Source organism: Pleurodeles waltl, chromosome 10, assembly GCF_031143425.1.
Source record: "Pleurodeles waltl isolate 20211129_DDA chromosome 10, aPleWal1.hap1.20221129, whole genome shotgun sequence".
NCBI lineage: Eukaryota > Metazoa > Chordata > Amphibia > Caudata > Salamandridae > Pleurodeles > Pleurodeles waltl.
Genome location: NC_090449.1, coordinates 23,228,999 through 23,243,623, shown reverse-complemented (window position 1 = coordinate 23,243,623; position 14,625 = coordinate 23,228,999). Strand labels below are relative to the sequence as shown.

The 14,625-nt window shown below is 50.5% G+C and overlaps 1 protein-coding gene across 1 annotated transcript; it reads right to left on the bottom strand.

Moving 5' to 3' along the window:
• Positions 1-9,289: 9,289 nt before the first annotated feature.
• LOC138262291 (myristoylated alanine-rich C-kinase substrate-like) lies at positions 9,290-10,060 on the bottom strand. The gene has a single exon (XM_069212190.1). The coding sequence runs from the start codon at positions 10,058-10,060 to the stop codon at positions 9,290-9,292; it is 771 nt and encodes a 256-aa protein (XP_069068291.1).
• Between the last annotated feature and the right edge of the window lie 4,565 nt (positions 10,061-14,625).

Below are 14,625 nucleotides of genomic sequence, written 5' to 3'. Positions count from 1 at the left end.
ATAATTGAGCCGACTGTATCAGGCCGGCCAGGTTCTGGCGATTCTTTTCCTTGGGCCCTTTATATATATTGCGAAGAAGGTTAGACATTTTCAGACTCTAGCAGGCGTTGATAAAATCTGATCTGCTATGGTGTGGTGAGGGCATTCCGATTTAAATGTATTTCTTATGATTGTGTCTAAAGGAGTTCTGGTCTTTGCCTGAATGCAATCCAAAACACTAGAGACGATAGACTGATCTATGGATGGAGGCCGGAACAGTGAGGAATATTTTAAACAGCAGATCTCCAATTTAGTAAAAAAATATTCGGAATGTGCCTTGGAATCATTTTTCTCCCTGGGAAGTTTTGATGCTCATTTTAATTTAATTAAGGCCACAGTCATCTTGCCCATCAGAATCTGAATCCAGGGAATCAATTACTAGAGCCAAATCATCACCGGATTGATCTTGAAAAGCATCAGAAAGAAGTATTTTTCTAAGATTTGATTTCTACATCTTAATCAGAGGGTCTTTTCATTAGCAGACCACCAATCTCATCACAGGATGGACCAGCCTCAGTCATTGTCAGAACTCTACTCAGCACAAGATCTTGCTATTTCAGCTGGCTGGTGTCTTTCTTTAAAAGGATGTTTAAACTCCATTTGACAATAGTTCAGTAGAAAAACTAACAACAAAGGAGTCTGGACTATTGTCCATAGTAGAATTGTGTGTAGAAATCTTCATACTACCAGCAAGCTGGTTCTGGGTCAAACTAATATCCCTCACATTCCTTCCCATGCCATGAACAATGGCCTCCTCTGAAGCATCAGCTGCAGACTTAATACGAGAGTTCCTAAAATAATTCAAAGTGTCTCAAAAAATGCCTTCATTCGCACCCTTCTCATTCTTTTTTGAGTGTCCGCTCATTTTCAGTTTTGTTATAATTGCAGTGTTAGAAGTTGTTTCAAGCAGTGGTAAAGCCACTGACTAAATGTTAAAAGAAACAAAGCTGTCAGGTCAGAATAAGAATGGCCTTGTGTGAAACAAGGCTTGATTCTTTAAGAAGTGGGACGGAGGAGCCAAAACTTTGTAACAGGAATAAAAGGATACCAGCCGAAAAATCAGGGCTCCAACAGTTAAAAGAAACTCTGCTGATGAGAGCTCATCTAACAAAAAAATTGTTACCCTACACTACCAGTCACAAGTGGAACCTATTTCTAAAGTTTCTGCATTACTTACTGGGTAATCCAAGGAAGTGAAACTATATTCTTGCATATCAGACACACACTGCAAATTGAGAGGAACTAAGCAGATCCAGAATGTCCCAACACGTGATCATTTGCAATTAAAAACACCATGTCGTGGGAGCTCTTTTTTTCTGTACAGATATGCGAAATCTGAAAGATCCCTCTCAGACGGAGGAGAGTGAGGATAAGTAAACTAGAATTCAGAAAAGCAATAAAGACCTGGCTCTTTCCTAAATCAAAATTCAAGAAATTTCAAGACACAAGTTAAACTAATGTCTCCCACCCTTTTCACATCCCTTCATCCCATCTCATGGGTAAGATTGGAGCACAGCTTTGAGGCTCTGACATGACACCAAAACATACTACTCACAGAGCATGCCTTCCAATGCTTAGGAAGTTCAAGGTTCAAGCCAATATATTTATTCACATTCAAGACCCCAAAATATCCAATAAGCCAAAATTGCAAGTTCTCACGGGAATAAGAAATCAGCAATTCTTTAGGTGATCGACTTCAGCTTCTCTTTGTGCCCTGAGTATGGTGCAGAATCCATCGGCTGGATTTCCTCCAGCATACCACCTCTTTAATGGAGAAAATTCAACCAATGGATCCTCCTTTGAATTACTATTTTTTGAAGAGTCTAGATTACCACCAATTTTTAAACGGGACCAGGGGTCATGCAACTAAATCACTTCCTTTGGGAGCTTTCAAACTTATGCAATCCTTCTCTTCCACAATGTGGGGTAAAAGAGTTTAAGTTTGTACAATTCAAATAGAGTGTAAAATGAATTAACATTGACTCTTTTACAGTCTTGTCAGGCCTAATGCTTGTCTGCCTGACATCCCTTGGAACACCTTCACTCCAGTACACCACGATAAAGTGCATCCTCCATGTAGCAACACACTTCATCCATGGGCACCTACTTCCCGCTCACATCACATTCAACAACTGGTGCACTCACCACAAGTTCATTATCTCAGTCACCCAGCATACCTGATGACCAAGATGAATACCTCCCTAGCGTATTCATTACCGACTTGAAATCAGTAAATCCAAAAAGGAAAGGGTGATACCCCAGGTGTTCTCCTCTCATGATCCTAGGGCAGGAATGCCATCCAAGGACAGACGTGTCAGGCTCCCTCCCCGCGCCACTAACACAAGGACCTGTAAACGCATGCCTTCAAGGACCACCACTTGGGATACTGAAGAGTTATTGTTCCAAGTCCCCTCTGTTCTCCCCTTTGCTACTCCGGGAACATTGTGCTGTGACTGGAGAAGCAAAGAGGATAAGAGAGGAGACCTGGAATGCTGACGCGGCCCGCTCTCTCCTACATGGTAAGGTCCCTTGTTTGATATTTCTTTTCTCTACGTCTCACTGCATTACTTTGTAGCTTGGCCCACGCGCCCTCTCTCTCTCTCTCCCACTCTCTCTCTCTCTCTCCCACTCTCTCTCTCTCTCGCTCTCTCTCTCTCTCTATATATATATATATATATATATGTATATATATATACACAGCTAGATAGATAGATAGATAGACAGACACAAGTCTATATATATTGTATATATCTACACAGGCATGAAGGCGGGAGCAGTACGCTCAGGAGACAGCTCAAAGGGAGGCACTCTGGTAGGATGCTTAAACATAATAAATAAGTACCACCTAAAAAAAGATGGGCATTGGAAGAACACAAGTAATGCGTCCATACTCCAGGGGAGGGACAAACACACACAAGTTAACCAAAAAGAAGCAAGCAAATGAGAGTGACAATGAAGCCAACCAATGGTAAGCAGTGAGAGCCTCTAAGCCTACTGTTACAAAACAGTACGTCTCGCAACACACAGAGCATGCACTGCTTAAGGCGAGAACGAAAAAAGTTCAGTGTCGTAAGAGACTTCTTTGGTTGTCGCATCTCCTCTGATTAGCTGTGTGACAACTAAGACAACAGGAGGGAGTGCCATAGTCCCAGAAGCATGTGCTGACAAAGCCGTGAAGGCTGTAGGATTTGGGGAGGTGCATTTCTATCTCTATGCTTCTGGATCCAATCAGCTGCCTTTATTCCTGCATTCGGAAGTCCTGCTAGAGCTGACTGTTGAAATGGGTCCTCTCCAAGTAGTTGTTTTATCTGCATGTCCAAATGGATGCATGATGGAATTGTCAATCTATTTAAGCATCTCACGATTGTGCTTGTGGGCTCGCTCCCATGCCTCCTATGGTAAGTTCTGTATATCCACACAATTTCTTTTGTTTTTGTGCCTGTGAGCTCACAACTATCTACAGACATATCATCTATCCACACGGCTTCTTTTGTCTTTGTGCCTGTGAGCTCACACCTGTCTGCAGACATATATCCAAGCATCTGTCTCTGTGCCTGTGAGCTCACACCTATCTACAGACATATTATATATCCAAACAGCTCTTTGTGTCTGTGAGCTCACAGCTACCTACAAACATTATGGGGGTCATTACGACCCTGGCAGACAGCGGTAATTTGAGGAAAGGTACTGCCAACAGGCTGGTGGTACCCTTTCCCAAATTATGACATTGGCGGTTTGGCTCAAGCCAAACCTCCAATGTACCACCCGTCCGTCAGGGTGGTAACAGCCGCTGGGCTGGAGACTTTGGTCTCCAGCCCGACGGGCATCACAATCCCACCCTCTGGATTATGACCCCGCTTACCGCCATGGTTTTCGTGGCAATCTTACTGCCACGAAAACCATGGCAGTAGGCACTACCAGTGCCAGGGAATTCCTTCCCTGGTACTGATAGGGACTTCCCCTATCCCTCTCCCCCTCCCCAGAGTCCTTCCCCACCCACTCCCGACCCCCGACATCCACACACCCACACACGCACACATACACACACGCATGCCCACATCCACCCACGCACTGCTTCTTTTGTGTTTGTGTCTGTGAGCTCACACCTGTCTGCAGACATATATCCAAGCAGCTGTCTTTGTGTCTGTGAGCTCACCTTTACCTACAGACATATATCCAAGCAGCTGTGTTTGTGCCTGTGAGCTCACAGCTGTCTATAGACATATATCCAAGCAGCTGTCTTTCTATCTGTCTGTGATTGTAAGGTCTGCAATAGATCCCTGAGGTGTGTGTTGGAAGGTCTGCAATGGATTCCTGGGGCATATGATTGCAAGGTCTGCAATAGGTCCTTGAGGCATGTGATTGGAAAGTCTGCAATAGATACCTGAGGTGTGTGTTGGACGGTCTGCAAAAGATCCTTGAGACATGTGTTGGAAGGTCTGCAATATATTTCTAAGGCATGTGTTGAAAGGTCTGCAATAGATCCCTGAGGTGTTTGATTCAAAGGTCTGTTTTAGATTCCTGAGGCGTTTTGAAAGGTCTGTAATAGATCCCTGAGAGGTGAGATGGAAGGTTTGCAATAGATCCCTGAGGCATGTGATTGGAAGGTCTGTGATAGATCCCTGAGGCCTATGTTGGAAGTCCTGCGATAGATCACTGATTTATGTGTTGGAAGATCTGAAACAGATTCCTGAGGTGTGTGATTGGAAGGTCAGCAATAGATCCCTGAGGCATGTGTTGAAAGGTCTCCAATAGATCCCTGAGGCATGTTTTGGAAGGTCTGCAATAGATCCGTAAGGCATGTGATTGGAAGGTCTACAATTCATCGTGGAGGTGTGTGTTGGAAGGTCTGCAATAGATACCTGAGGCACGTGTTGACAGGTCTGCAATAGATCCCAGAAGTGTGTGTTGGAAGGTATGCTATAGATCCTTGAGGCATGTGATTGTAAGGTCTTCAATAGATCCCTGACGTGTGTGATTGGAGGTTTGGCAATAGGTCCCTAAGATATGTGCTACAGGATCTGTAATAGATCCCTGAGATGTGTGTTGGAAGGTCTGCAATAGATCCTTGAGGCCTGTATTGGAAGGTTTGCAATATATCCCTGGGCTGTGTGCTGGAACATCTGCAATAGATCCCTGAGGCGTGTGTTGGAAGGTGTGCAATAGATCCCTGAGGCGTGTAATTGGAAGATCTGCAATAGATCCCTAAGGCATGTTTTTTAAGGTCTGCAATAGACCCCTGAGTCATGCTTTGGAAGGTCAGCAATAGATCCATACGGCATGTGATTGGAAGGTCTGCAACTGATCCTGGAGCCATGTGATCAGAAGGTCAGCCATAGATCCCTGAGGAATGTGATTGTAATGTGTGCAATAGATCCCAGAGGCGTGTATTGGAAGGTCTGTAATGCATCCCTGAGACGTGTAATGGAAGGTCTGCAATATATCCCTGAGGTGTGTGTTGGAACGTCTACAATAGATCCCTGAGGCGTGTGATTGTAAGGTCTACAATAGATCCCTGGGGCGTGTGATTGTAAGGTCTACAATAGATCCCTGAGGCATATGATTGTAAGGTCTACTATGGAACCCTGAGGCATGTGATTGTAAGGTCTACTATAGATCCCTGAGGCGTGTGATTGTAAGGTCTACTATAGATCCCTGAGGCGTGTGATTGTAAGGTCTACTATAGAACCCTGAGGCATGTGATTGTAAGGTCTACAATAGATCCCTGAGGCGTGTGATTGTAAGCTGTACAATAGATCCCTTAGCGTGTGATTGTAAGGTCTACAATAGATCCTTAAGGCTCACTTCTTCTGTCAGTTGCTCAGTGATCTGGGACTTCCCTTAACACAGACGGACATGGAGTGCTCCACATCCCATCTCTGGACTGGAGCCAGGGGTTTGAGGGAAAGCCCAGCCCTTGAGGAAAGATGCATTTCACGGGTGCCATAGGTAAGGCGTTTAGAAGGCTTACCTTTATATAAAGACTTATAGATGGGTAACAGAGAGTTATGGGAATGTTACCGCCTCCCCCAGGGGGTCTGAGTGACATCAAACAGACAATGAAAGCCAAAGTCAAGTTGTCTCCGATATCACTCCTGACGCCATCATTAAATCTTCAATTCCTAGCGTCAAGAAAACTACCAACAGTGGGGTCCCTTTAATGGGGGGATGGAAGGGTGGATTAATTATTAGAACTTTTGTGGAAGATCCTGCAGGACTAATATATTCCGTAGTGACTCCGATACCCTTTACCTCAGTGCAGCGCCTCGAGACCATGCCTAGTTATGGAAACAAAGATTTTAATGGGGTCAGAAGAAGGCAGAACACTTTCCTTGGTGACGTGCAATTGATAAATATTCACAGAAACCCGGTTTCCACACATTACCGTTTGTGCCCGATATGGTTTTATCACTAAAACTGCCCATTTCAATCTTTGGGGTGCTGTGTGTACATGCCAGTGGCACCACACCATGCTTAATACATTTGTGAGAGTGTGCTTCTAAGAGCCACACCGGCCATACACCACACCGTCACCTCACCACAGGCTACACCTGCCCTGTGTGGGGCACGTGGGGTTTGCACTATTCCCAGGACTTCAGCCATGCAGCATTGAAAGCAGCACCCCAGCAGCCCTGTTTATGCCCAGAGGGGTTTGAAGGCCTGGGCAAAGTGGGCTCTGGCCCAGGGCCCCAGCCCTTCAGGGGCCCCCGATAGAGCCAGCTCTGTTCTGCAGGGAGTCTTGCCTAGATGACCTGGGATAATTCTTAAATCGATAGCCCTTTATTTATTTTAGTGGGTGATATGTGGGAGTCTGTTACAGACATTTTAAAGAGAAATGTTTGTTTTTCCACACTCCCCAGCACCCATAAATAGTTTCTTTTAGATGAAAACAGGGACTCACACTTGAGAATTGGGAGGTGTCACAGAGATTATTTGCAGTAATGTTAGTGAGCTGCTGCTGTGTAATAATATTGAAAGCACCCGTCACTATCCCTGAATATTACATATAAACACATTTACAGTGTGCACCAGTGCGCCTGTGCCTGTCAGTGACCTGGCCAAGGAGGGCATGAAAGAGCTGAAAGTGGATCATAAATTCAAAGGGGGGACCCAAATTACGTTTGCCCCAGGGTCCTCGAAATTCTTAAGATGCCCCTGTAAGTTCACGACTGCAAGTTCCAAAATGCAAAGACACCTGCCCCAGACTGGATGGGTCACTCGGGCGTGGGTCTCGGAGACTGGAGAGGGCTGGTACCCCATGGGTTGGGCAGTGGGTCTGGGGGGAGGAAGGGGGGCAGGGGGCTCTAAAGGCGAGAACACCCCGAGATGTGAGCCCAGGGCTGCTCCCCGCTGCTAGGCCGCAGTGTACAAGTGTCTGGCCTGGATAACAACAAGTCTCGCAGCTCTCTGGCCCACCAGCAGACACCCAGGGACCGCCTGCCCCGGCAGGCCCAGCCCCGGGGCTGAGTGAAGGGGGTAAACAGGCCGTGCCACCCGTCCGGGAGGGTGCTGGTACCAGCTGCGATGGATGAGGGCGCTAGGCCCCTGCGGGGGAGCTGGCACCATGCCCAGCCCCAGGAAAGGTCACAGCCGCGCCTCACGCCATCCTGCGAGGAGGCACCAAGCGCCAACCGGGGCACTTCGCAGCACAGGGGCTCCTGGGCACTGGATTCCACAGAAGCAAGGGGGCTGCTGGTTACATTAAAAGGTCACCTGCACTCAGTGGGCGCCGCGAGACACTGATTACACTTCTGAAGCTGAGACAACTCAGTGGCCTGCAGCTCAGTGGGTGTCCAGACTCCACGAGGCAGAAACTGGGCCCTCGAGGCTCCTACAGGTGACCAGGGTTAGGGTGACCAGATGCTGAAAACCAAAAACCGGGGCCTTTAGCAAACATAGAAGGAGTGCACTTTCACACGAGCCGAGGGCCACAACACGACTCATGTCGACGGGCATCAACAGAGAAACACAAAAAGGCACGAGGGGGCGAAATTAAAGGCCCATTTTAAACCCAGCAGCATGGGGATATTTTTAAGCTGTGCTCCAAGAACAGCTGCAAACTCGTCCTGCGTTTGAGCACATAAAACCTGCCTCTCTATGTTTTCAATTCGATCTTCCCTATAAAAACCTCGACATGGGCTACATTTCTCAAAATCTGCCGAGACAGCTGGCGAAAGGCCTGGTGTGCCCTGGCAAATCCGGGACGCCTGGTCACCCTGGCAGGGGGCAAGGGATGTCCCTGACGCCCCTGGTGCTGTCACCCTGGCAGGGGCAAGGGATGTCACTGACGACCCTGGTGCTGGTCACCCTGGCAGGGGGCAAGGGATGTCACAGACGCCCCTGGTGCTGGTCACCCTGGCAGGGGGCAAGGGATGTCAGAGACCAGGCAGGGGGCAAGGGATGTCACAGACGCCCCTGGTGCTGTCACCCTGGCAGGGGGCAAGGGATGCCACTGACGCCCCTGGTGCTGGTCACCCTGGCAGGGGGCAAGGGATGTCACTGACGACCCTGGTGCTGGTAACCCTGGCAGGGGGCAAGGGATGTCACAGACACCCCTGGTGCTGTCCCAAGGCCGCACCAGATGTCTCTACTAATGATTGCACTCACAAAGGGAACATTCTGGACCAATCCAGGTCACCCAAACTGTAAGGGTGACCTGGACGTCCTAGTTTAATATATTTATTTTTAAATGGTATATTTAATAGTTAAACATTCCGTTGATTCACTCTTACAAAACATAGAGACACAGTGCCACCATGTAGTGGATGCCGAAAAATAATGCTGGTATTTAGAAGTATGTGCAGGCGGCGAACACAGCAAAACACCAGCAAAAATTAAGCACTGGTGCCACCCTTCTGAAAAAAGTGCAAGCCTTTGGCCCTCAGTGTTATGTGTATGCCCACTAGAAGTGGTCAAAACTGTGAGCAGCTGGGCCTGCTTCTGGTATTGCCCACCTGAAAGGTACCAGTGGGCTCCAGTATCTCACAGCAGGGCTCCAGGCGTACCATTCAGCTCCGGCAAGGCTCTGTTGCAATCGCAGAATCTCCACCGACTGAATACCCGAAAACGGCAGCACACTGCGCTTTCCCACTGTTCCCGGGGCTCAGAAGTCGCTGCATGAAGCCGCACCTGCAGGTTTTGAGTTTCACTCACCCCCTGGGCTCCCCGCTGCTGCTCCTTGCTCCTCTAGTGGTTCCCTGCTGCTGCTCCTTGCTCCTCTAGTGGTTCCCTGCTGCTGCTCCTTGCTCCTCTAGTGGTTCCCTGCTGCTGCTCCTTGCTCCTCTGGCGGGTTCCTCCTGCTGCTCCTTGCTCCTCGGCACTTCCCGCTGCTGCTCCTTTGGCAGCTCCCCACTGCTGCCGCTCCTTGCTCCTTGGCACTCTCCGCTGCTGCTCCTTTGGCAGCTCCCCACTGCTGCTGCTCCTTGCTCCTCGGCGCTCTCCACTGCTGCTCCTTTGGCAGCTCCCCGCTGCTGCTCCGTGCTCCTCGGCACTTCCCGCTGCTGCTCCTTTGGCAGCTCCCCGCTGCTGCTCCTTGCTCCTCCAGCGGTCCCCCGCCGCTGCTCCTTTGGCAGCTCCCCATTGCTGCTGCTCCTTGCTCCTCAGTGCTCTCCACTGCTGCTCCTTTGGCGGCTCCCCGCTGCTGCTCCTTGCTCCTCCAGCGGTCCCCCGCTGCAGCTCCTTTGGCAGCTCCCCATTGCTGCTGCTCCTTGCTCCTCAGTGCTCTCCACTGCTGCTCCTTTGGCGGCTCCCCGCTGCTGCTCCTTGCTCCTCCAGCAGTCCCCCGCTGCTGCTCCTTTGGCAGCTCCCCACTGCTGCTGCTCCTTGCTCCTCTGCGCTCTCCGCTGCTGCTCCTTTGCCGGCTCCCCACTGCTGCTCCTTGCTCCTCTGGTGGCTGCCCGTTGCTGCTCCTTGCTCCTTCAGCAGCTCTCTGCTGCTGCTCCTTGCTCCTCTGGTGGCTCCCCGCTGCTGCTCCTTTGCCGGCTCCCCACTGCTGCTCCTTGCTCCTCTGGTGGCTCCCCATTGCTGCTCCTTGGGCGGCTCTCTGCTGCTGCTCCTTTCTCCTCCAGTGGCTCGCCGCTGCTGCTCCTTTGGCCTCAGCGCTCCCCACTGCTGCTCCTTGCTCCTCCGGCAGTTCCCTGCTGCTCCTCCTCGCTCCTCTGGTGGCTCCCCATTGCTGCTCCTTCCTCCTTTGGCGGCTCTCTGCTGCTGCTCCTTGCTCCTTCAGCGGCTCTCTGCTGCTGCTCCTTTCTCCTCCAGTGGCTCACTGCTGCTGCTCCTTTCTCCTCCAGTGGCTCGCCGCTGCTGCTCCTTTGGCCTCAGCGCTCCCCACTGCTGCTCCTTGCTCCTCCGGCAGTTCCCCGCTGCTCCTCCTCGCTCCTCTGGTGGCTCCCCATTGCTGCTACTTGCTCCTTCAGCGGCTCTCTGCTGCTGCTCCTTGCTCCTCCAGTGGCTCACTGCTGCTGCTCCTTTGTCCTCGGCGCTCCTCACGGCTGCTCTTTGCTCCTCCGTCAGTTCCCCGCTGCTGCTCCTTGCTTCTCTGGCGGCTCCCCGCTGCTACTCCTTGTTCTTTTGGCGGCTCCCCGCTGCTGCTCCTTGCTCCTCGGGCCTCCCGGTTACTGCTCCTTGCTCCTTTGGTGGCTCCCTACGGCTGCTCCTTGCTCCTCCAGCAGCTCCCCGCTGCAGCTCCTTGCTTCTTGGCGCTCCCTGTGCTGCTCCTTCTCTCTGTAGATGTTTTATGCCTCTTTTTGTGTTTACTCTCTTATTCTCCTAGAGGTGTGCCTCTCTCTGTTAGTGTCTCGTGATTCTTTTTGTTGATTTTTTATGCCTCTTTTTGTGTTTTATTCTCCTGATTGTTGGTGTTGTGAACCTCTCCCTGTTAGTGTCTCATGATTCTCTCTGTTGATGTATTAAGCCTTTTTTTGTTTTTTTATTCTTCGGGCGGTGTTGTGTGCCTCTCTATTTGGTGTTTGTTGGAAATGGCCCTTTTTGCAGGGTTATCCCCAAACTTTTTGCCTTCTTCCTCCTATTTGTTCATGGCTGTTGTTGCTGGTTTATTGTCTCTGCACACTTTACCACTGCTACTCAGTGCAAAAGTGCAAGTGCTCCCTATGGAAATTGTGCTGTTGATTGGTTTATCCATGATTGGCATATTTGATTTACTTGTAAGTCCCTATTACAGTGCACTAGAGGTGCCCAGGGCCTGTAAATCAAATGCTACTATTGGGCCTGCAGCACTGGTTGTGCCACCCACATTAGTAGCCCTATAAACATGGCTCAGACCTGCCACTGCAGTGTCTGTGAGTGCAGTTTTAAACTGCCAATTCGACTTGGCAAGTGTACCCACTTACCAGGCGTAAACCTTCCCATTTACTATATGTCAGGCACCCCTAAGGTAGGCCCTAGGTAGCCCCAGGGGCAGGGTGCAGTGTATGCTTAAGGTAGGACATATACTAGTGTGTTTTACATGTCCTAACAGTGAAATACTGACAAATTCGGTTTTCACTATGCAAGGCCTCCCTCTCATAGGTTAACATGGGGGCTGCTTTAAAATATGCTTAAAGCACAGATTTTCCTTGAGCACAGATAAAAATGTGGAGTTAAGGGTCTCTGACCTCACAATGTAAAAATACATCTTTTATTGAAGTTGGTTTTTAAATTGTCTGTTTGAAAATGCCACTTTAAGAAAGTAGGCATTTTCATGCTTAAACCATTCTCTGACTCTACCTGTTTGTGGATTCCCCGTCTGGGTCAGTTTGACAGTTGGGCTGTTCACCCCTCTCCTTTAGACAGTGACACAAAGGGGGCTGGGGTGTAGCCTGCATATCCTGCTGCTTCTGTATGTTTCATGTACATGTGTGCATCCTCATACAAGCAGTCTGAGTGTGTGTTGTTGAATAAGGCTGAAGGAAGGGATGGATAAACGAAAAGAGAATGCAGACTAAGGATAAGAGACTCACTATAAAATAGTTTTATTCTACTTTGATGAAGCAGATCTTCTCTGGAACCATGGTCCAAGGCTGAGTGATGGTTGCAGAGGGAATCTCAGCCTTGTCCCTCCCTCTATGGACCTATGGACCAAGGGGTTCCAGGAGACAGGAGTGGTCCTTCTAAAGTAGATGATGAGTCTGAAAACCAGACCTGATGAGGCCAAGCAAACATCCTGGGCTGTCCCCGATGTTCTGTAGGACCCTCGGGGTCTGGGCACCCGAGGAAAGGAATCTTTCATTAATGGGCCCATCCATTCCAACATCATGCCCTCCAGTAGAGATCTGGGCTCCTGTCCACCCAGAAGCCAATCTGAAGGCATTTTATATTTAGAGGAATCACAAAGGCATCTTCGGTCGGGTGATCCTAGCCCTCGAGAATAGACTTGAAGACATCTTGACATGTTGGAGAAATTGCCACTCGTGAATGGAATGGAGACATCTGCACCAGATGCCGTCTCTGGGGTGCTGCAAGGCTCGTTCCCAGGGAGCCGGAGACATCCTCAGGGGTGCAGGAGTAAATGCGCCCTTGGTTTCTGGTACGGAGGAGGACTGTGGTGCTGTTGTATAAATTATTGCCACGCTGGATCTCTCCACTGGTGGGAAGGCCTGCCATGCCACTGCGGCATGTTTATGTGGAGAGACTATGGGCCTCATTAGGACCCTGGTGGTACAGAACCGCCAGGGCCAACAGGGGCGGGAGCACCGCCGACAGGCCGGCGGTGCTCCCTTGGGCATTCCGACCGCGGCGGTAACGCCACGGTCGGACCGGGACAACTGGCGGTCTCCCGCCAGTTTCCCGCTGCCCAAATGAATCCTCCAAGGCGGCGCAGCATGCTGCGCCGCCTTGGGGATTCTGACACCCCCTACCGCCATCCTGTTCCTGGCGGTTCGCCCGCCAGGAATAGGATGGCAGTAGGGGGTGTCGCGGGGCCCCTGGGGGCCCCTGCAGTGCCCATGCCAATGGCATGGGCACTGCAGGGGCCCCCGTAAGAGGGCCCCGCTAGTATTTCACTGTCTGCATAGCAGACAGTGAAATACGCGACGGGTGCAGTAGCACCCGTCGCACCTTCCCACTCCGCCGGCTCGATTACGAGCCGGCTTCATCGTGGGAAGGTTGTTTTCCCCTGGGCTGGCGGGCGGCCTTTTGGCGGCCGCCCGCCAGCCCAGGGGAAAACTTGGAATACCCTCCGCGGTCTCTGGACCGCGGAGCGGTATTTTGGAGGGGGGAAGTCTGGCGGGCGGCCTCCGCCGCCCGCCAGACTTAGAATGAGGGCCTATTTGTCCCACCAGGTGCTACTGTGCAGTTAGCCACAAGAAGCCCCCACATGAATGTGGGGAGCATATGCAGTGCTTAATTTGTAAATATTAACTGCCGGAGCCGCATCATTTGTTCAGAAGCTGCTGCCATGCTGCGGGGGGTTGGGGCAGAATACGAAGGCTGCATAGTCCTGATTGCACCTCGTGCACCCCCTGATACTTCCTGCCTCTTTGTCTTACCCCTGTACGTCCTTTTCGTCACTGCTTTCTCATTTTGTCACTGTTTTTCCATCTTTCTCTTCCTCCCCCCTTATGTTTTGCTCTCTCTTGTTCTGGGTCGAAGTCTGATGAGGAACAGTAAGTGCCAGTGGTTATATGTCAGAACTGTGAGTGCTTAAAGCAGCCAATGGCTCAACAACGAGGTCGGAACAACGACCTCGTTCTTATCAGTAATGCCTTTACCACGAATGCGTTTACAACGATTTTCCGTTGTAAACGCATCCCTGGCAAAGGCATTAGTGATCAGCATGCACGGTTCCAGCATGCCTTCCCCCTAGCCCCCGCCCCCAAAAATTACCATGACCCCCCATCCCCACAACTACCCCAACCCCCCACCCCCAAAATTACCACAACCCCAACCCCCTCCCCTAAAACCTAAACACCACAACCCCACAACCCTCCCCTTAAACCTAAACCCTGACCCAGCTAAACCCTAATCACCCCCAGCACCCCACCCCAAAAACTAAAAATACCCCGAGTTCCCACCCCGCCCCAAAAAGCTAAACACCCATCCCCCCAACCCACCCCTTAAACCTAAACCCTGACCCCCGTCACCCCCAAACCCTAATCACCCCGAGACCCCACCCCACCCCTCCACCCCAAAAAACCAGCCCCAGTCCCAGCCCAACTTACCTCCTCGTTCATCGCGTCGACTCCGACTCCCTTCCTCTGTACTATAATCACACATGTACGTGGTTCAGACATGCGTGGTTAAGGTACCAAAACCAGGAAATTGTGGAAAACGAAAGCATTGCTTCGCTTTCGTTTTTTGCGACTTCGTGGTTTCAGAGTCGTTGTTCCGGGTGTTTCCCGTGCCAGTGCCCACAGGTGAGTGTTGGTGCCCCACCGGCTACCACAGGGTCACGTGAGCACTGCATATGCCCCCCATTGGAAGGCAGGTGGAGAACAGAGATGGCAGAACTGAGAGCTGCTTGGACTGCTGCCCAGTCGGTGGTCACAGTGCTCCTCCTGGTGGAATTAGTGGGAACACCTGTGAGACCTATCACGGGGTATACCATGCCATTTCTCTGGGACAAGGGCATTTAACACATGCGGAACTAAG

Coding starts and splice junctions, on each gene's coding strand:
- LOC138262291 (XM_069212190.1), bottom strand. CDS start 10,060: ATGGGGAGCCACCAGAGGAGCAAGGAGCAGCAGTGGGGAGCCGGCAAA.